Source organism: Aythya ferina (genome assembly GCF_964211825.1).
Source record: "Aythya ferina genome assembly, chromosome: 9".
Lineage (NCBI taxonomy): Eukaryota > Metazoa > Chordata > Aves > Anseriformes > Anatidae > Aythya > Aythya ferina.
In genome coordinates this window covers 19,780,702-19,802,241 of record NC_140305.1, presented here as the reverse complement: position 1 = coordinate 19,802,241, position 21,540 = coordinate 19,780,702, and the positions used below count along the sequence as shown (strand labels likewise).

Below are 21,540 nucleotides of genomic sequence, written 5' to 3'. Positions count from 1 at the left end.
TACTAACCAGTCCAATCTAGGATGACTTTGCCTGTCTGCATGTAGTCCCTTTGTCCTTGCTTGCTTAGTTTGTTACTGGTAAATAATGAGGTGAGGGTTTGTTCATTTTTAGTATGGTATTGATTGAAAAATAAATAAATGAAAAAGCAGTCTTTGGTTTCGGTATTGGGACTGCTTGCAACAGCAGAGTAGTTGGACGTGTATAGAGTGGCGTGTGTCTGAGTAGCATGTGGGTAGAGAGAATACAAACTCACATCCCCGCTTGGTGTCAGAGCTGAGATTTCGTTGTTGTAGAACTTGTTCAGAGTTTTGATAGTCTAACTTATGTGGGCAAGAGAATACAAAAGTGACTGATACAGCGTTTTAGAATTGAAACTTCATTTTGTGTTCACTAGCCTTGAAACAAAGTGTCTTTTCCTTATCATTTTCCTTGAAAACTATAATGGCACCATTATTTTTGAATTGTAAAATTGTGCTTGGGAAAAATGTGAACTTACAGGTGATGCTGCATGTTGAAAACTGTCTGAAAATGTTAAAACTGTAAGTGTTTTGCAGTTATGTTAAAGTGAATACCTTCTACCTGATATTTTTGTTCAGATGCTTACATTTAATCAATCAATTTGTATCTTCATTTTCCTGTCATTTCATGTAATTATTTTGAGCTTTCTTCATTCACATAGCCTTTATGGTGACTTGTTTTGAACCAGGAAGGAAGATGACTTGTAGAATGTTAATTTTGCTCCTATCATAAGCTCTATTTTTTCTAGTAGTTTGTTTTGTGTCCTTCTTTTTCATGATGCAAGCTTTGTCCACAGATTTGTTTTATTAGTATAGCAGACTTGAGAAAATTCTAACTTTCCATGAATGCTTTGGCCGATCATTTTTATTACTAATACTAATTTATTTTTGCCTTGCCACTTTCTTAGATGTTTGGAAACTGGACATTTGGTACTTTGGTCTTCACCGTTATGGTTATAACTGTTACGATGAAGGTATGTTACCATAATCTCCGTTTTGATACATAGGCAACTATGTAATTGAACAATAATTTAAAATAGCTTTAAAAGTTATATGGAAGTAACTGATTCTTAAGAATTCCAGAGAAGAGGTTATTATTTTGGTTTCAAAGGTGCTTTTGCATGTTACAATAATATTTAGTTTTAGCACAAGTGCAGTTCACAAGCATGATCAAATGACTTCAGACCAGTATTTGTCATTTTCTGTGAAGTGTGAGGAGAAAAATGAAATTTATTGAAGTTATCTTTGTTTCAGATGGCACTAGAAACTCACTTCTGGACATGGATAAACCATTTTGTTACTTGGGGATCCATTGTATTTTATTTCATATTCTCCTTATTTTATGGGGGAATTATCTGGTGAGTTATTTTTTCTTCCTTTCTATAGGACATGTGATAAATGAAATCATGAAAGAACACAGGTATTACGTTTTACCATGTTGCTCTGAATTTTGTGGCAGGTGTTGAAAAAATGTAGTTCTAAGCTTACTGAGGCCATTTACGTTTTGCGATTCTTTTAGAAATGGGAGCCATGTTGCTAAACTGTGATGTGCTCAAGGACAGGGATTACTTGTCTCTGACAGCCTGAGACTAAAAAATAGAAATGCCTTTAGAAAAGTACATAGGGTTCCCAGAAGGTTTTGTGTAGAAGGCAAATGCAATAGAAATGATGATGCTGGTAAATCAGCAAAGTGATACATTTTCGCTTGTGTTTGGGGGGCTTGGAGCTATAGGACATTGAGTGATTTTCTGCAACATAGTTTAAAACAGATCATTTTCCTCTGAAGTTGGGTACCCTCTGTCCTCGGTGTTTCTTTGTAGGCCAGGTCCAGGAGATTGCTAATGTTCTTGGACAGCAAACGGTTGTACCTCTGTATCCTAAGAGACTTGTTGCTTGACATATTTTAGGATACACTTGAGCTTGCCTGTACTGTACTGTTGTTTCTAGAAGTTCCTTATAATAATTACCACTTCTTTTAACTTCTCAGGCCATTTTTACATACCCAGGATATGTACTTTGTATTTGTTCAACTGTTGTCAAGTGGTTCTGCTTGGTTTGCCATAATCCTCATAGTAGTTGCTTGTTTGTTTCTTGATGTTGTGAAGAAAGTTCTGTACCGACATCTACAACCAACGAGTACTGAAAAAGCTCAGGTAATGTTATGCTTTTATATCCAGCTTGATCAATATGTGAAAGAATGCATTTGTTAAAATCTGTCTTGTAAACTAATTACTTTCCTGTGTTATTTTGTTGTCCTCTTATACTGCTGTCATGTTTAAATGAGTGTTCTCATTTCAAAAGATAAATTTTACTTGAGCATTACCAAAATGAGAACACCATTTTACAAGGCAATGACATCTGTGCTTAAGTAATCAATATATTAACAATAGTAGACTTACTTATAGAGGGGTCATTCAATCTTTTGCATCTCAGTTTGCAACTGCATAAGAGGATCATATATACCTGCTTTAAAATGGTAACTGAACTTGTTTGTCTAGGTATTAGAAGTTTTCTTCAACTGTAATTAATACTGAATAGTTCTTAAAATGTTGATGAAAACAATTTTAAATAATACTTTAGTAGGACTTGTTTTAATTAGTATTTCTTAAATCTTGTTTGTATTATACATATGCCATGTAAATGATTGCTGATTATATAATTAAAGATAATTACCCATGTGGTATTTTCCTAAATTCATAGATGGGGTCTAAAGAGACACTGATAATAGAATCTTTCTCTTGCCTGAAGCAGGCCACAAAATCTCCTTGAAATCATTCTTGTTGAAATTGAGCTCTCTTTTAGTTAAACGTGTCCTCTGTATTTGAGTGTTTTTACTTTTTAGTGGCAGTACAGAGAAGTCTTGACCCACAATTCTCAGTCACCCTCTCTGGTTTTATTTTTCAGCACTTATCTTTGTATACCCTTTCTGATAAACTGTAAGTTCTTCTGTTAATGACTTTTTTATTCACAGTTAGGTTTCTGATCAAATTAATTTGATCTGACAGAGATTGAACTTGAACTTTTGAAGGAGGAAAAAAAAAAAAAAAAAGTTTGTAATCGGTACTTCTGTAATCTGTACCACTCCTTAAATTTTGTCTATCACCACAAGACACAATATTCCAGCATTGCTTACATCAGTGCCAAGTATGGAAATTACAAGTTCCTCAGCTGTATTCAGTTCACTAAATAATATAGGTCAATAACCTGTTATCTTCTGCATCTTTCTTATCTGCAAGAGCTGGTTTTCTTCCAGGTCATTGCCAAGAGGTCAGATAGCAGTAAAAAAGACAGTAAATAGAAAAGCAGCCAGTTGATGAAGATAGCCCATATACAGTTCTCTTCCGAAAACTGTTGGCAGCTTTTAGTCTGTTTAATGTGTGCCATGTTGATTTTTGTGGTGTCCTAGATGCTTAATCCAAATTTTATTGAGCTATGTACACAGAACTCTTAACCACATTACATCAGTGTTGTTACCTTTAGTATTTAATCTTTAAATTACTTTGATGTATGTGCCTTTTTATTCACTTGAATTATATTGCCCTTCTAATTTGTGTTTAAAAACATCCATGTGAGATGTTCTGCTGACAAACCTGTAGCTAGCCAAAACATCTATTAATCCCTTTTCAGAATTGGAATACTAGCTGCATTTTCCACTCCTGGAATTTAATAGCTGAAATCCAAGCTTTAATCCGAGTGGTTGTTCTTAAAAAACCACTAGCTTACAGAAAACTGCTCAGATAGACCTGCTAAGAATCCTGATTGCATGTTTGATTTTAGAGAACTTCTTCTTTACTTACTTAGATTCTTTTTTTTTTTCCCCTTAAAAACTTAAAACAATATTTATTGAACACTTCCATTTCATTTCTTTACATCAGCTATTTCTGTTTGGCAGTGTATCAGTATGGTTGCCGAGGTTTCTCGTGTCCCTAAAAAAAAAAAAAAACAAAAAAAAACACTTGCATTAAAACACCAAAAGCCCTACATTTTTCCTGTAGCCTTTGCCATATAATCCTTATTTAATTGTCTTATTTTCTTAATTGATTCAAAAAAAAAATCGGGTTAAGTTTGTTTCAATTACAGTCGTTTGTATCAAGGACACAATCAGGCTTCTTACCTTTAAGAAACTATCTTGATGGACATTTAACACATTTCTTGTGGCTATAGCTTAAATCATGGCCATGATAATTTTGTTTTGTGCACAGCTTGATTTTCCTTTTCCTCATTCTGCAGTGCCATTTGACAGCCATTTCAACGCCAAGGTCTGTGTTTACTAAAGCACTGCCTTTTTCTGAAAACTAGCTTCTGACACTGCAAAGTTTAAGTATTTAAAACGTGATTTGACCAAAAATTCTTCAGCAGCCAGCTGGTGGTTTCTCTGCATGTCTGATAGCAAAATCACAGTTAAAAATGTATTTCCAAAAAAAAAGTCACCTGTTTGTGGCTTTTATGAGGTTTATTTTGTTGAGATTTACCCCATTGTAATGTGACAATTGACCCTACAGAATTTCATAAGCTATTCTTCAAGTGAAGAAGTAGACCTAAGTGAATATATTCAAGGTGACCAACTTATTTTCCATGCTTACTTTCAGGAAGTAACAGGATGCTTCTTTCATTATTATACCTCATTAGATGTATTTTAAATTTGAGGTAAATATTTTTCTTTCATTTTCAAAGCAGAGGAAAATGTCTCAAGCTTTCCAATAGAGTGAGTTTGGAGAACACTTGTGTCCTAAAGCACCCTCTGTGCAACTGAATTATTTTTAATTTTTCATTTTTAATTGTATGACTAAAGTGGTGCATTTGCATGTTGAGGGAAGAAAAGTTTAGTTTACAGTTCCTAAGTTTTTATTAGAGCAAGACAAATTGTTACATGAACTAATATTTAGTTACTGATGTTTAAATTCATAGCTATTTAAATTACTTCTTCCCTCCATTATTTAGATTGTAAAATATTCCCCTGAAAGTTGTGAGTAAAACTAACATGGCTTTCTTGACTGAAAATGCTTGTTCCAATTATTTTACTCTTCCAGAAACTTAGAGCACACTATTTGTGTGAATTACACACTGTAGCGCTTTGAATTAACCCAATCTATAGGTGTCTACATTACTCTATTGAGTATGTAAGCAACTTAATTTTAAATCCTTTAATTGGTGTAAGGTCATAGTATCAACAGTCATGGTTAAATGTTACACTTAGATAAATTACTTCCAAGAAAGCGATTAAATTTAACCAGTATAAGGGAGAACCACTTTAGAAGGTGTTAAACTTTAAATGTAATTTTTCTATGTTCTACAATGACTTTAAGGAAAATAAAAATCTGTGTCTTCCATGGGCTAGCATGAGTTGACTTCTATCACAGGATTAGCTTGGTTAGATCTACCTTTCCCTTTTAGGGTACCAGTGTCTTTTTTTGTTGTTGTTGTTTGTTTTGGTTTAAGTTGTGTTTTGGTTTGTTTTTCTCCTGTGTTCCTAGTTTTTTTGCCGACCTTGAAGAGAGTACATCATATGTTTGACTTTGGTCTTCTGCCTTTGGTCTTTTACCCCGTTCTGGGTAATTTCTGACTATAGCTCTGTTCTTTCCCAACTATGGCAAGTAGGAAGACTTGGACAGTAAGGGAAATCTGAATCAAAATATAAATCTTGTGGTAAATCACAGCACTGTTGAGGAAACAAGGTAATACAGAGTAAGAATGTGAGGTAAAGTATAGACATGTAAGCGTAAAGGCCTTTGTCTTTAGTGTGAAAGCCGAGGTGCACTCAGGTATGGTCCTCCCAAACAACAACTGGCCGTGATGATCCAGGAACTGTCTTAAAGGTACCAGGCTTGTGTTTCTGTATATAATGTGCATACCACTTTTATAACAATGTCTTGTCCTGTGTCTTTCTCTTAGAAAATTACTGCTGCTACTGACTGACATGTATGTTCCATCCCTTCTCTGTCCAACTGTAGATGTACTCCAACAGAGTTGCTTTAAGTGACGAGTTCATCGCACTGCAGCCATTGTCCAGGGCAAGGAATCAGCTGAGCAAAATTAGGTAGAGTAGGAGGGACAGTTCCTCATCAACTCTTATGCATGCTGAAGGTGAACTAACCAGTGCTGAGAGAGATGGGAAGAGGCATGAATATTAGCGGGTTGAGAGGGCAATATAGTGCAGATACATTAAGTTTGGTATATTTCTTGGCTTCGCTCTGTGTTTTTGAGCCAAATGCTTCTCCTAAGTAGCATGTTGGACGTGCTTTGTTTTTAGGAAAAAATATCCCTAGCATGATGCTCTACTTTTGGAATAGACCTAGCTCTTCTTGCATCCATTTTTAAATAATTATAGTTTCTAGCATGGTTAAAATGCTTTAATTTCTTCATGATCAAAATTAATAGTGCTTTTTGCATGTTGGATAATTTCAGTTTCATCAGGCCGTGACAGGAAGGTCCATATATTTCAAGCAGCAGTTTATTGCGAGTTGTTTGCCCATTTTAATTTGCTTTCACTTGTGTTGAAAGTGCAGAAAATGTTTTAAATTTGGGTGCATATGTACACTTGTGCAGCTAAGGCTTTCTGTGTTTGTTTTGTGCATATATGAAGTGAGTGTTGTTTATTTTGACTGTTACAGGTACATGTTCTCAAATACATTTTATACAAAGTTCTAGAAAATTATACAAGAAAAGATAAGTGTACATGTGTAGCAGAGTTCAGTACGTGAAACGCTATCAAATAATGATTCTCACTTGTAAGACTAAAACATTCTTATGCATCAATAATGTCTTAATCTGTTTGATGTATTATCCTACCCTTATCTACATCTATATTATATGGTAAGAAATAATGCAGAGAACTGATTTCTTTTACATAATTTGTAGGTAACTGTTGCCTAAAAGCATGGGAATGGATGCTAGGAGAACCAAGCAACCCATGTTTGGGGGGTTTGAGACACTAATTTACATTTTTTTAATAAGGGAAAGTAGAAGAGATGAGGTTGTCATTGGAAGTGGTTAGAGTATTTTTAAATCAGTTAATTGAAACAATAAAAGCCCTATTAAAATCAAAAAGAAAAAGCTTTCTGTTTGCTCTGAGAGTGGACAGTATATTTGCAGGGAGACATCTGAAGTGGCTGTTCTGCTCAGATGGCTTATTAACAGGTTTTAGCCATTATTTGTCACACTGTGAAAACACATCAGGAATTCTGCAATTTAGATTGCCAAACACCCCAGAGAGGCATTGTTTTTTGTTTTGTTTTGTTTTTTTTTTTTTTCTTTTCTTTAAAGTTAGCACTTACTAGCTTTAAAGCAGAGGCAAAAACTGCAGTACAGCTACCTCTTCAATTTTAGTAAACTTAGGACTTGGCTTTCTCTAGTTCTTTGTTAGTCTTCAGATGAAAAGCAAAAGCAATATAGTGCCAGGTTTAACTGACGTATGCCATGTTCTGAGAATGTGCTTAGTGTTCTGTTGATATACCAAAGCAATGGTATATCAACAGAACATTAACACCTTTTATGAATGCAAATTAAAATATATGGGATGTTGTAATCAAATTTTGCGTGGTTAGACTTCAGTGTCCAAAAAAGTTCAAGTTTATAAAACATTTGTGGTGTACACAGAATTAAGAGCTTGGGGTCTTCTAAACATCCCTGTGATTTCTGTAAGGCAGAAATGCACTCTTGTGTATGCCTCTTAAACTCTTACCTCTGAACTATAATGTCATTTTGTAGCTTGGGATGAAAAGGAAATACGACAGCACAGGTCAGGTGCAGGCTTTATGCTTACCCGGAGACGGATGACTGAATACTTGAAAAAATTCCTTTTTCTTTCTTCTAAAGCTGTCTCTAGTTAGTGGAACATGTCAAATTCTATCTTGGGCTATTAACTGGGCTCCCTTGTATCTCATTTCTGTTTTTGCTTTGTAAACAAAGTTTTGCGTGTGAGGTTTGTGTTAAATGTTTGATGTCTCTGCTTCGTAAGAACTGTCAGAAATCTTAATCTGCATGCAAGACGTGTTGTTCAGATACATGTTCTAATTCTAATCAGAGATTAAATTAACTGTTTATAGAGGCTTTTACATTTTGACAGTGTATTACAGTTGTGCACAGTGTCAGGGAAACAAAAAACACAGACAGGATTTTTATTTACAGGGAAGGTTGTCAGTGCATAACATATGTAGGACTCTTAAACTGGAGCATTTACCTTAGCATGAGACCCTGTTCTTTCTTCATCTGCCCTCCCATGAATCTGTTGTTGGCTTGTTTTCTTTTCATCTCTGTAGAGATCTGCTTTCTTTACTTGTCTCCATAACTTCTGGCCCTGTCTTTATGGCCTTCATTACTTGTCTGTATTTTTTCCTCTAGTTGCTGTTACATAGGATTCCTCTCCTAATAGCTATCATATGTGATCTAGACCAGCTGTGTAGAAGTCAGAGCAGGGAGTTTTTTTGTTCATTTTACTCATTCCTTACAGAAACCACATAACTTCCAAAAAAACTGTACAAGTGTACAGTAGTGAAATATATCAGAACACCATAATTTGCTAAACTTTGAACAAACTTTGTCTTCCTTTACAGGTTTGTATATTGTGTTAGCATAGTGTGTTGCTTGTCTGTGAGCTAATCCACAGAACCTATGATAGGAAGAGGGAATCAATGAGAGAGTAGATTTTTCATACTGATTTTCAGTAACAAAAGTGTACATGTGTACTTACTGGAAAATACTTTTTAGTAATTATTTTGAAATAATTGAAAAAAATGGCATTTGTAGGTTTACTTGATTTGAAGAAATGAAGAGTAGAAAAAAAAAAGTTGAAATTATAAGTTCCAATGAAGTTGTTAGATGTCAGTACTCTTATATTCTTTTAAAATTCTAAAGCTTTCTAATTGTCATTTTGTTACACAGCATGTTATGGATTAAAAAACAGAAGTGAGCTTTAGAAAAGGGAGTTAAGTTGCAACTTAATTGTAGATTAGCAATACCTAGATTAGCAATACCTGTATCATATACCTTCTTAAATGTCCATACGGCATCAGACACGTTGGTAGTTAGCACCTGGGCTCAGGAAAATACCCTGCAATATTTGTACCTTGATGTGCGTGGTTAAATACATTTACTGTTCAGCGAAGTCCCAACTGCGTATTTCAGTGTGATTACATGTTTGGTTGAAATGTCTGTTGTGTCGCATATTGAACACCTTGTAGTAAGATGAACAAATTGAAATGATCCTTCCTGTTGGAAAAGGACAACTAAACCTCAATCTGAAAATTTGAAATAAATGTCAGACTTAGTTTCCCCTTCTGCAGTCTGTGGTGCACAAAAAGACCAAACTTTTCTAATACTTGTGCGCTGATAAACCATGTGTTTTACCAATTAACTTGAAAAAATTGCCTCTTCTATGTAAATGTGCCCTGTTCTCTCAAGAACAAATCTGTAAAATGAAGGTTCATGTGGTAACTGTTTTAAAGCAATGCAAGCATGGTGCTTTATAAGATCTGTTGCTTTTCTGTCCTTCTAGATGGAAGAAGATAAGGGTTCAGTCAGCTCAGCATGTGACTTTGCTGAAAGCAAGCACAGAGGGGAGGACAATAGGCAACTGCTAGATCCATCTAGCCTACAGGACAGTTCTTACGTTCACTAGGTAGTACTCCCACTCTACCCTACTGTGTGTGTATATATATTTATAAATATCATTTTATAGACAGTCATGAAGCCATCTCCAAGATGCAAGTTTTCTCGTAGATGCCAGAAATGTGGGTATCACAGTATGTGGGTCTGATTTTCTTTATCAAACCAAATCACTCTTTAATTCAACATTTCAACTGTGTTTTTCATTTATTACATTAAATGATCTGTTATAATACCTGTTCTGTTATGGTGATCCCAGATCTTACCTTCTGAAAAGACTGTTTGCAGCCCAAATGTGAATAATATCGGATATTTCTCTGTGTGTATTGATTTTGTAAGCATTGGCTCACCTCCCTTTTATCTCTTGAGGGTATGTTTCAGGTCTTTGGCATGGTAAGGCAGCAGAGCATAATCATCTCCATATTTTACTTTGCTATAGACCTATGATTGTAACTCTCTGCCACAGAGAGAAAAGTGGGAAGAGCTCTTTAGCATAATATAAATATCTTCCTTCCATACAGTGGGCATAGATATTAAAACCCACGTTCTCCAGGCAGTGATACCCAACATATGTACACATAAAACAGAGTTTATGTTGTGTCCTTAATGCATGTCCAGTATTACTTTACACTTAGATGTGAATTTGATAGAACATAAATTTTTTGTGCAAGCTTAGGTAAGGTCAGATCTATTGTTTTTTTAAAAGGATAATATTAACTTCTCCATAAATAATGGTTCATGTATGAGCCCAGCTTTTTGTTAGCCTCTAACTTGAGAGGAACGAAGGAGATTCTACTGCAGAGGAGTGACCATGCCTCCAAATCCAGAACTGAAGGTTCCCTCCTTGAGAGCTAGTTTGCATGACTCCTGGTTCTTCTTTATGCCAGTCTTTTAATAACGTCAAGGACTGCTCTGTGTCAGGACTTTTGAAATCTTAAGTGGTGGAATGTTCAGAGTTTGTCTTGCTGTTAACAGAACAGTGAAGATCACTGTATGTGTGGCAGGGAGCTTGCTTTCTGACCTCCTGCTAGGAATTGCTTCTGCTCTGTGTAATTTCTTGTCTAATACTCTGTCAGCACAATAAGAAATTGCCGTGAAGGTTGTACTTGCTTTCAGTGCAACGCTGTAAATTATGCTGTTCCTCGTCATGGTATCTTCTGTGACAGCACAGTTGTGAACTGTACTTGGATTTCTTGGATTTCCAAAAGTCTCCTGTTTCTTTTGGCTGCTTGTTCATTCTAGAAAAGGAGTTGTTCTGTTAGGAAGCTGTAATCTGTCCAAGTTGCCTGGGTTTTAGGGGATTAGGAAGGAATGTGTCTGCTCATAATCGATGTGTCTGCTCAGAGAAACTGTTCTCTGAGAAACTGAGATGTTAGTACCGGGTAAGAATGGGTGGCATGAAAGAAATTGGGTTTGGAAACCAAAGTCTTTCAGACAACAGTCATTTACTTTCAGTCATGTGGTGAAAAGTCGGGGAACGTTCTTAAAACTGAGCTGTGCCCTGCCATAGGTTAAGCTGACTTCTCATGGGTTTCCTCATTCACAGGTGTCTGAGAGTGAGTTAAGAATAATGGGTGCTTAAAATCAGCCTGTATGTTTGGCAGTTGTTTGACAGGATGCTCTCATGTAGACTTTTTAAGTAAAATCAGAAAGAATCCCCACACTCCGCTTTTCCTTTTGGAAAGAATGCTAAAATCAGATTTGGATATTCTCTATCCAATAGTGCTAAGTTTCAGTTGGATTTCACTTGTGTTGCAGTTGACTAGTGTTCAAAAATAATAGGGGAGTACAGCAATAGATGTAATTTACCTTTAACCCGTACATCTCCATGTAACTTTCATTTTGTTTGGGTCCTTTTCTCATTATGCTAAGAATGAACAATAGGAAGTTTGTTATGCTAATGCTGAATTGTTCTTCGTACTGACATAAGCTTGACTAAACCTTTTTAGCATCCGTCTGATTCGTATCTAGAGATTTTCACAAAATTAAGGATTTGCTTTTGTTCCTTGCAAAGGCAAGGATGTGTGTACCTATGGTTGTGATAGGATCTAAGTTATTATCGGAAGTTGCATTCTATGCTTCTTAAGGAATAATTAATACTTACAATCACATTGCTGCACTTTTATTTCGTAGCCTTGATTTGAAGCTTTCTCTAAATAGATTTTGCTTAAAAAAATACACCTGCAGATTGTATAAACTGTTGTACCTCTACTGAGTTTAATCAAGGCTGGACAGTTTAAACTGCATGATGCTCTGCTCCAGAAATTCATTTAGCTGTAATGCAGAAAATTGGTAACCAGTTTATTTTTATCATTAAGCACAAATGGTGTTATACAGTTTCCATATGCTCAGCGAGGCTGTGTTTTAAACCTTGGGAACATCAAATAATAGTGTTTATAGGCCTTGGGAAGGGAAATGGTGAACAGCATTGTAGTTCTTCAGTAAGATTGAAAAATATTCAACACATTAACTTCAAGAAAACCTGCCTTTCCTAAGTGATTTCTGATAACATCTTTATTGCTAGAATTTACAAATACTAATTTTATTTTATTTTTCTTTTTTATGTTTCATCCTTCCAGCTTACTGAGGCAAGTTCAGGTATCAACTGCTTGGACTCCATGTGCTGCTTCTCAGATGGGGAAACAGCATGCACATCTGTTAGAAGAATGCTGGAACGACTAATGGGAAGATGTAGTCCAACCCGGGTCAACAGGTGTGGAATTTCTCTCAATAGCCTTTGCTGCAGACGATTCTCCTATAAACTGGAACCTGATGAGCCTGCAGCTATAGATGTCTAACAAACCAGCTGCAGGTTTTGTTTATTTAAGTAGGAAATGCAACACTTTATTGTACTTTATTCATCCTCAAAGATAAGTTTCTTTCTTCTTTTTGAGTGCTTTCTTTTGGGATGGGGAGGGGGAAAAACGGTTTTCAAAAAATTTCTGTTATAATGTTTAGTTTGGCTTAGTACAAGTTCTTGCATTGTATCTATCATAATTTCTCTTGATTTTTTTTGTACATTCTTCTCTTTAGATAATCAAGCCTCGCTGCTGCTTTTATTCTCCTGTTTTATGATTTTTTGCCTTCACGAATCAGGAGTTGTTTGTAAAGTCAAAAGACTTTTCCCCTTGGTTCTTGATGTACAACCTCCAAATATTTACCTTGGAGCTTGAATTACTCCTGAAGATATAGAAAAGGCTCACACCCCCTCCTTGAATATAACTTTATTGTTATAAGGAAAGTCTTTAATCTTGCAGCCATTGATTGATATGGAGATTAAATATTTTTGTAGTATAACTTTTATAATCTATTTCTAAAATCAGTGTAATTGACAGAACAGAGCCATCAGGTTCTAAGAATTTTAAACGTTTTTTAAGTTCTAGAAGGTTTATTGTCAAAATCATGTGTGCCATTCCAAAGTATGTGCTAAATAAATCTTTTCCTTCACAAACCACATGTAAAATAAACCTCTGTGGGATAAAAGCACGTTACAGTAATCAAATACTTCTGAGGAGCGATACTTTTCTTGCAGTGAGCAAAACTGTGAGGGGAAAAAAGCTCTTACTAAATCTGCTCATGTGCCATCTCCCCGTTTCCAAATAGAGAGGGCTGTCTTACAAACACGGAAATATTTGGGGGTAGAAATACAAATGGTCTTTTGTACATCGTAATCTCAATCCCTGAATGATACCATGGTCCTTCATTGGTCAAAAGGCAAACCTGAAAAAGTTGCACTTCACGCATTTTCAAGGAAACTCATTTTGTATTTGACACTTTGTCTCTTTTCGTTAAAGGTCATGATATCATTCGTTCGGTATGAAATCTTGTGTGGGTAATTTTCACTGACAAGCTTTGTCAGTTCTGATTTTGCCTTTAGGTATTGACGTGATACGTAGTACATCCCTGTTTTGAACTCTTGTGTTGAACGCCATGTCTGTGGTTTCAGTTGGTTTCTCATTTGGCTTGCTTATGAAATTTACTCAGCATTTCTACAAATCTAGGGTATGATTATGCAAAATGTTTCATTCCATATGAAAAATGAACTGTTATGATAAGTACATTTTTAATTAAATTCTTGCTGTATAGAAGGCGGGCATGATGTGTAAAATAAACAATTTAATAGAATTCTTAATCTACAAGATGAGCATTTAATTGGTCTAAAAATCAACATCTTGGTGGTATTTGCTCTAAGGTCTTGTGGCTTTTTTTTGTTATTTTGTTTCTTTTTTTGGTGTTTTTTCACCACTTCTCTGTAAAACTGTGCTTTACAAATGAAACATTTCTCGTGCTATTTTTTTTCATTTATTGTTATCTAATTAGAGCAGATTTTTTGGTTAACATTTGCTTTAGTAATGTGTAATTTTAAAAGGTAGGTATTCTGTTTCTGCAATGTATTTGCACTTTTACCATTTCCTTTTTTCACGCAGTTTGATTTTCTTTAACTTAAAAATATTTATTGAAGATGAATCATATTTGACAGAATATTAAGCATTTTTTGAAGATTGCTTTTTCTCAGCTTTTGTGTCTGTTTACCTCGTGATTTTCAAATGAAGTTACACCTAGCTAAGTAACTTCAGAATTGTTAGAACACCGAAGTTAGCATTACGTTTATTGATTATGCAAAACTATAGTGGTGCCGCACTAGGGCTTGAAGCTCCATAGCTTTTGCTTTTGCCTCTGGTTGAAATTTCTTTGAACCACTTTCTCATTTCACTTAATTTTCTGTACAGTAGAACTACAAAGAAAACTTTTTATTTCAGTCTTTTCTCCAGTGACTTCAGTTGCATCCAAAGCAACATCACTTAAAACCTAGTCTAAAAGTCAAGACTGTTTATATTCTTCCCTTACACTTGCCTTATAATATGTGAAAGTCTTTGTTTATTTCTTAATGTACTAATTGCTTTGATCACATATGGCAGGTGTAAGTTGAGAAATCCTGAAGGTACAGTTAGAAAAGCTATTTGGTGATTTAAAAATGCTTGTAAATTTTCTTGATCTGCTTTCATTGTACTTAATAGCTGATGTCTTAGATCACACAGTCACAAGTTAGACAGCCTCTTGCATACTTATGCTGTATAAAGCAGCTTCATATTCAACCAGGAGACAGCAGCAAATTGTAAGCATGCTGTGGAATGATGAGCAGAATTTTAAATAATATTGATGTAGATAGATTGTGTTGTATTTTGTGCTCTTGATACTCTGTCAAATATGATAACTGAACATGAAGTCAAATACGGTATCAAATTTTGATAGAAACGTTGATGAATCAAAGTTGTGCAAATGCTTGGAGTAGAGGGTTACAGAAATTCAGTACTTACTGCTTGTAAAACGTATTCAAGAAGTATTTTCTATAGTTTCATTCACTATAAAATGTGTGGTGTAGTATGATGAAATGCATTTTTGTCTGTCTGTTCCATTAAATTGTCTGTCAGTTTGTCAGTCACTAAAATATTAGGAATGTTGGATCACATACATTCTTGTACAGTAGGGCTCATTAATGTGTTGTTGGCTCTGCCATTAGTAGTACTCGTGTCGAGGCACTGCATGTAACAGTTCTAAAGAAACAGCAGATTTCTGACAGAGGAAAATTTGGAGGATAAGTTTGTTATACTTGGATTTCTTGCATTCCAACCCTTTATTTTTCAGCTTTTCATGTACAGTCCTATAATATTTTTCAACCAGAAACAATGGCCCCTCTAAAGTGTTTCTTCTCCAAAAGCAGTAATCCGTCCTTGAGAGAGAGATGTTGCAAGATCACTTCTGAATCAAGAGTCATAACATGTTAGATATTTTTCCCGATGTCTTAAATTTTAACTTAAATTTAACAGTAAAGGTTGAAATAAACTCATGGCTGCAGATAAGGTTTTGCCCACCCGTAACTTGAGACAGCACGGGCGTTTAATGTTAGAACAGCAATCTACTGGCATGCTGTGGTTAGCTGTGCTTACCACAAGGCTTTACTAGAATGACTTCAGGCAATCAAACCGTAGCGTTCAAAGTGCCTGCACTTACGTGTGCAACATTTGTGAGGCACTAAAACTAGTTGGAAAGCTGGCCAATAAATATAAACTTCTGGTTATTTAAGTTTAAAGCAGTGAAAATATCTGTAGCTGAGATTAACTTTACCTTTCTGGAAGGCATGGAATTTTTAATTAAATAGTTGGCTCTATTAACTATAGTGTACTTTCAAACGTTTAAATGAATTGCAGCTTTTTACATAAAACTAATAGATTAGTCTTTTAAAGAGCTTCATTTGCCTGATCTCCTAACATTTTTTCTTTGCTTTCATAGACTTTGCGCCTTGCCTCTAGATTATAAATTCCCAGTCAGCCAAACTTTTCTTTTATTGTTACTTTAGATCGTGGAGTTCATCGGATCCCTTCTATGCCAACGACAGAAGCATCTTGACTCTCTCCACAATGGACTCACCCACTTGTTAACAGGGACATTTGTAAATGCCTTGTGGAAGCCATGTGGTGCTCACATACCTATAGTAGGTTCTGAAGTGAGTTCAATGCTGCATCCCTGCCCTAGACAGGACTATAGCATGACTTAAAGACAAACTGTGGCTTGTCTTTTGGCCTAGCATAACAGTCATATGGACTGTAATTGCTTCCAATAGTTTTTCTAATTATATCCACAAGTTGCTAAACAATTTTTTAAGGAATGCGTTTACCTCTGACCATTTAATCTTTTTTGTTACCATGTTAGCAGATTGGAATCTTGTATTTGATACTTGAGACACTGATATAACACAGCAACAAAATCTTTCTTCTCCCAAATCCAAATGATTCAATAGAACTGAATCTGCAAAATGAAACTTTATTAAAAAGTTGCATTTTTCATGATGACCCTTCACTTTACATACACACACTCACGCACTCATTTTGAACCTGTTTCTTACAGATGCTGTCTTAACGGTTTTCAAATCACTCTTGTTATTTCCATGGGTGGTTACTACAGTGTATAAGCACTCAATACTTTTGAGAGTGAAATACAATTCAAATATTTATGCTGGTGTATGAATAGCAACGTGTTAGTCATCACTGAAAAGCAGCTAGTTTACAGATCAGTAATTTGGAATTGTAAGGGGTGTAACAGTTCACTTTTCTTGAAGTACAATTCAGAAGCCAGTCATCTTTTCTAATGCTCTGTGTTTTGTTATAACAATTCACGAATTTGACATGGAAAATTGGGAAAGAAATTGTGGATTGTGCAGGTGTCTCACTAGCATAAATTTTTTGAATGAATAATTCTTTTATCGTTGGGGAATCTTTGCATGTTCTCTTTTTCATGTATTTATATTTGGTCATGTTGTACTTCAAAGATGCAATTAATGCTTAATTATCTTCATATATCTAAAGGATCTGAGACATTGGTGGCAATGTTTTTATACCTAAGTATGCCAATAAAAACAGATTGCACAGATGCAACTTTGAATGGTACATCGTGCAGGTACTTTTTTTTCCCCTTCCCTCTTCTCTCACCAGTGTAAGTGTGTCTGGATGTTCGGGGCTGTGTAGCAACATTTGCCTCTTCATTCTGCTAAGATGGCTAAGCTTACTAGTTGTCTTAAACGTAGGAGGTAAAATGGAGGTGCTGCCACTAGAGATATAATAGAGCATTGTCTTAGGTAGGCTTCAGGTAGAGGCCAGTAAAAATGCTGCTGCTTCTGGATGCTTGTTTGGGAATCCAGTTTGGAGTCAGTCTCTGATACTGAAGAAGTCCCATCAATATTGTAAATATCTTCCTTGTCAGACAGCAAAAGATTATATATATATATATATATATATTCTTTGTGGAATAAAATGTAAATCGAACAGACTGTAAATAGCACCTGTAAGTAGTGTCTATGCAAACCTGTTAAGCTTCAGTTAAGCTTAATATGGACAAAAACAGCATTAGCTGCTGTCACCCTGTCTGTATGAGTTTTTGCTATTGGCTCAAGCACTGTCTCCCAAGCAAATTCTATGGCAGAAACATCTTGATGTGATGTCCTAGTGGGGCCAGGGAGGGGAGTAATCCCTCTTGTTCCTATCATCCCAAATTCTCCCAAGTTCAGTGAGCTGCAGGTGAGGTCCAGTTCTCTTTGTGTCATGTTTTGGATGTTCCTTAACCTATAAACGGGTCTGCTATTAATTGTTCTAGCTCATGGCTTTAACTTGTGTTAGTTCAGTTCTCGTGGAACTTTATCTTTGCATTAAGGACTGGAAGCTTCATTCTAAACTGAAGGCTGCAGATACTACTAGATCTTCAAGTTTTCATTGTTAAAGGCAATGTTTTTGTAGTAAATTGTCATTGCAACCTTGTTTTGGAACTTGTAGTGACTTGAACATGCAAAATAATAGGTTTTCATCCTGCTGGTATTAGACCAAGATCAGTTCACAACTAGAAGCCATAAATAAGTTATGACATGAGGAAAGAAATAGGAAATTTTCCTTTTAAATAAGTATTTTAGTGTTCATAGTATATACTTGTATCATGCCTTTGACTGTCTAAGTGCAGTGCATGAAGCTTTTAGCTGTATACTAGATCCCTACATTGAATGTTCAGATGGATAAGAAATAACTGAACATAGTCTTGCATACCACATGTAATGGGCATTAACATGCAATGTTGCTAACTGCATATACTTCAAGACCTGGTTCCTGTGCAGATATGTATTAAACTCCTTGCTGCCTCTCCCTTCCCCGAGAAAATTTTTAAGCAGATATGCAATATATATATATATTTGGATTTCATCTACTCCTCTAGCTTTATTTACATTTCATGTATATACTAATAATTATTTTCCAAATAATGATGCTCTTAATGACTTATTTTTCTGAGCCAGTCTTCTAGCTGCCATGGGTATCCAGGAAATAAGAATGTTTTAGATTATTCTAACAGATCTCTGCTGTTTAGCTGTATCTTTTATGTCTGAACCACCATGTTGAACTTCTCAGAAGTACTTGTTTGTCCATGTCAGCCATAGCATCCAGTCAGTTTGTCTGACCATCTTAGGCCTCATTACCTCATCAGTATGTGTGGTTAGTGTATTGTGTATTGAAATATAAACTGTGGTTAACTTTGTACAGAAAGTCAAAGGCTTTGATAAACAACCCCACTCCAAGCATTTAGATTGGTTCAAGCTCTGTACATAAATAGATTTTGGCTTTTACCATACAAATATGTTAATTATATTTGCTCAAAAGAAGCACAGCACTGTATTTGAAAAATAATTTACGTTCATTATGTGTTTCTTTAAAACCTTCCATCTCCTCTTCTCCCTTTCCCCCCTACTTTCCCTTTTCCCAGTGTTTGTAAGGTTACCGAAGAAACATGCATTTAAACAATTCAGGAAGAATTTAAGAATCCATCTGTCCGCCAAGGTATATTTTTTTATTTGCAGTAAATCTAAATCAGTAATGTCTCATTTAATGAGTGTAGAATTGGTTCGTACAAGACCACAGGTTTTGGTCTGACAACTGTTTTGAAAGGAGGAATTGATCATGTTTTTGTAAGTACATCACAGCTCATTTGAAATTGCTTTTATTGAAAGATGAAATAATCTGTGTGTTCCTTTGACAGTTAAAATGTATAAAACACTCGTTGTGCAGTGCATACACTGTAGAAGTCTACACAAAGAAGTTTAAACAAAATGCAAATTACTCAGTTTAATGATAGAATTAATCTCTCTGATTTAGAATTAACGGATGAGGAAGAATTGGCCATAGAGAAGAAATTGTAGAATTATCTCTTGGCCTGAAATCCGTAACATATGGCAGGAAAGCCTACAGTAGACAGTCCAGTAAATAAGAGTGGTGTTTGTAACCTTACTATGCAGCGTCTTTGAAGGAGCACCTTCTCCATTTGCCACCCTGAGAACTGATTTGAATTCTCAGCATTTTTTTTCCTGTTCTGTGAAAAGCGAGGTGGTGGTGTTTAGATAAAACATAGTTACCAAACTTATGCTTTATAAAGGGTGCAGTGAAAAGATGGAAAAAAAAAAAAATATATATATATATATATATTCTATAAGTTTTCTAAGGCTATGGGGGAAGAGGGTACCAAAAACACAAAGGAGAAAATGCTGAGAACTTCAGCTTTACCTTTTCATAATGATTTGTTTTCTAATGCAAAAGATTATTTAAGAAAAGATTATGCAACTTAGAACGAATATTAGGCAACTATAATTTCTTACCAGGAACCTTTAGTAATACTTCCAAACACTTTTTTTTAATGACTAACTTCTATATTGGAGAAAAAAAAAATCATTTTCTAGTATTAGAAATGTCTCAAAGCTGTTCAGTCAGTAGTTAAATTATTTTTAAGTTTCATCTGACATGTCTAGATTTATTAATATTAGTGATGTTGGTGAAATTCAGGGTCCAAAAGTGCATAATCATGCATAACCATTTTTTAGACTATGTTAGTCTCTTGCTGTAGAATAACTGATAGCTATGACACCATTGTGACTGCACCTGCTGCTGCATTGTTACACAAAACACTTCTTAAAAATGGTAATACATTCCTAGAGCTGAGTGAACCGTTTGTCAGGAAAACAAACTAATTTTAGATTTTTCTCCTAAGTTATTTCCTATTTAGACTTTGTTCTTTGCAGATTTTCTTTGGTGATTCTTTTATTGTCAGTTGTTTTGTATGTTCTTTGCCTCTGCTGTTTGCTTCCAGTGGCATGATTTGTCTGGTTTCTGAGCTGTATTTGAATGACTCAATTTATAAACAGGAGGAGGAAAGATTGGCTGCGCGTGGCTGTATCAGCTCTTGCCATCGATCATCTTAGACAGACATTTGCATCAGTAGTTGCAAGGCTTCTGCTTTCCACAGATTTTTCTACTGCTCGTAGAGATGCCAGAAATAACTTAGAGAGACCCTGTCTGCTGCCCAAGCTTCTGTGGCTTTCTTTAAAAGGAATATTCTCATCACTGAAGTATTCACCTTGCTCTAGTTGTTGCCATGTTATGTTGTTTTACAGTAAGTATATAAAATTGTCATCATTGGAGATATGACTTTTTCGTCGTTGTTTTTTTTTTTTTTTCTGTTTTGTATAAATGCATGGACAAGAATAAAAATCTGAGGGGCCATGGGCAAAAGGTGTCTATGTAACGTTAAACGGGAAGAGATGAAAAATACTGTAGCTTAGACCATAAAGTGTGACTCGCCTGAAAGAAGCCCTACAATACACCTAAATGTGCTATGGTGTATATTAATTTTTCCTCAGCAGATTTAAAGGGAAGTGTTTGTTTATGAGCCAAGTCCAGTCATTCTTAGCCTTTCTGCATTTCTGCCATGAGTTCAAAGATAAAAGCTAACTCTTTTCCTTTTTCCTCAACTGTATGGATTAAAATGAGGATCATTTTCAGGTACAAAGAAGATGGCATTTGCTAACTACAGCAAAGAATAGATTTTTAAAATTTCCAGTTATGGTTACATTGGAGACTTCAGTTCTTATGCACAATTTAAAATAACAAGCCAGCTAGACTTCTGTTCTGTTATGGGAGTGTGATAAATTTTTTTTTAAGAAAAACTTGAATTATAGCTTTGTGAGGAACATTTGATGGTACACTTTTAACAATGTTGATCCTTAATTTTAGACAAATAAGGGGCATTGACAACTGGAAACTAGCAATAATTAGTACAAAGATTTTTGGGACCTCTGACACTGTGGCTGCCTCATGTTTTTTTGTTTTCTTTTTTTTTGATTCTCTGACAGCGTGTCAATGTTTATTGTACAGCTCGGGCAGTAGAAGTTGTTTTAAAAATGATTTATGGAAATTATATTTATTAAATAAACCTTTCACTTCTAGCTGGGTCATTGTTTTAATTACATACCTGCGTACATACATGCAGGTCACAGCCAGAGCCCTCGGCGCACTCAGGTGAACAGAGCAGTGACCACAGTGACCACTGCTGCTGCTT

At 35.4% G+C, this 21,540-nt stretch overlaps 1 protein-coding gene across 7 annotated transcripts in view; it reads left to right on the top strand.

The window, feature by feature from the left end:
• ATP11B (ATPase phospholipid transporting 11B (putative)) overlaps positions 1-21,454 on the top strand; it is a 61,403-nt gene extending 39,949 nt beyond the window's left edge. Inside the window, exons 26-31 of one of the 7 annotated variants that reach the window (XM_084528777.1) lie at positions 927-992; positions 1,273-1,376; positions 2,006-2,171; positions 12,201-12,334; positions 18,919-18,992; positions 20,348-21,454. In XM_084528777.1, coding sequence (XP_084384903.1) covers positions 927-992; positions 1,273-1,376; positions 2,006-2,171; positions 12,201-12,334; positions 18,919-18,952 — 504 coding nt within the window. In that variant the 3' untranslated portion in view covers positions 18,953-18,992; positions 20,348-21,454. Of the gene's footprint in view, positions 1-926; positions 993-1,272; positions 1,377-2,005; positions 2,172-5,969; positions 6,056-9,511; positions 9,635-12,200; positions 17,062-18,918 lie in introns of those variants that run through there. The other 6 variants (XM_084528775.1, XM_084528776.1, XM_084528774.1 and 3 more) reach the window with 6 other exon arrangements.
• Positions 21,455-21,540: the final 86 nt, after the last annotated feature.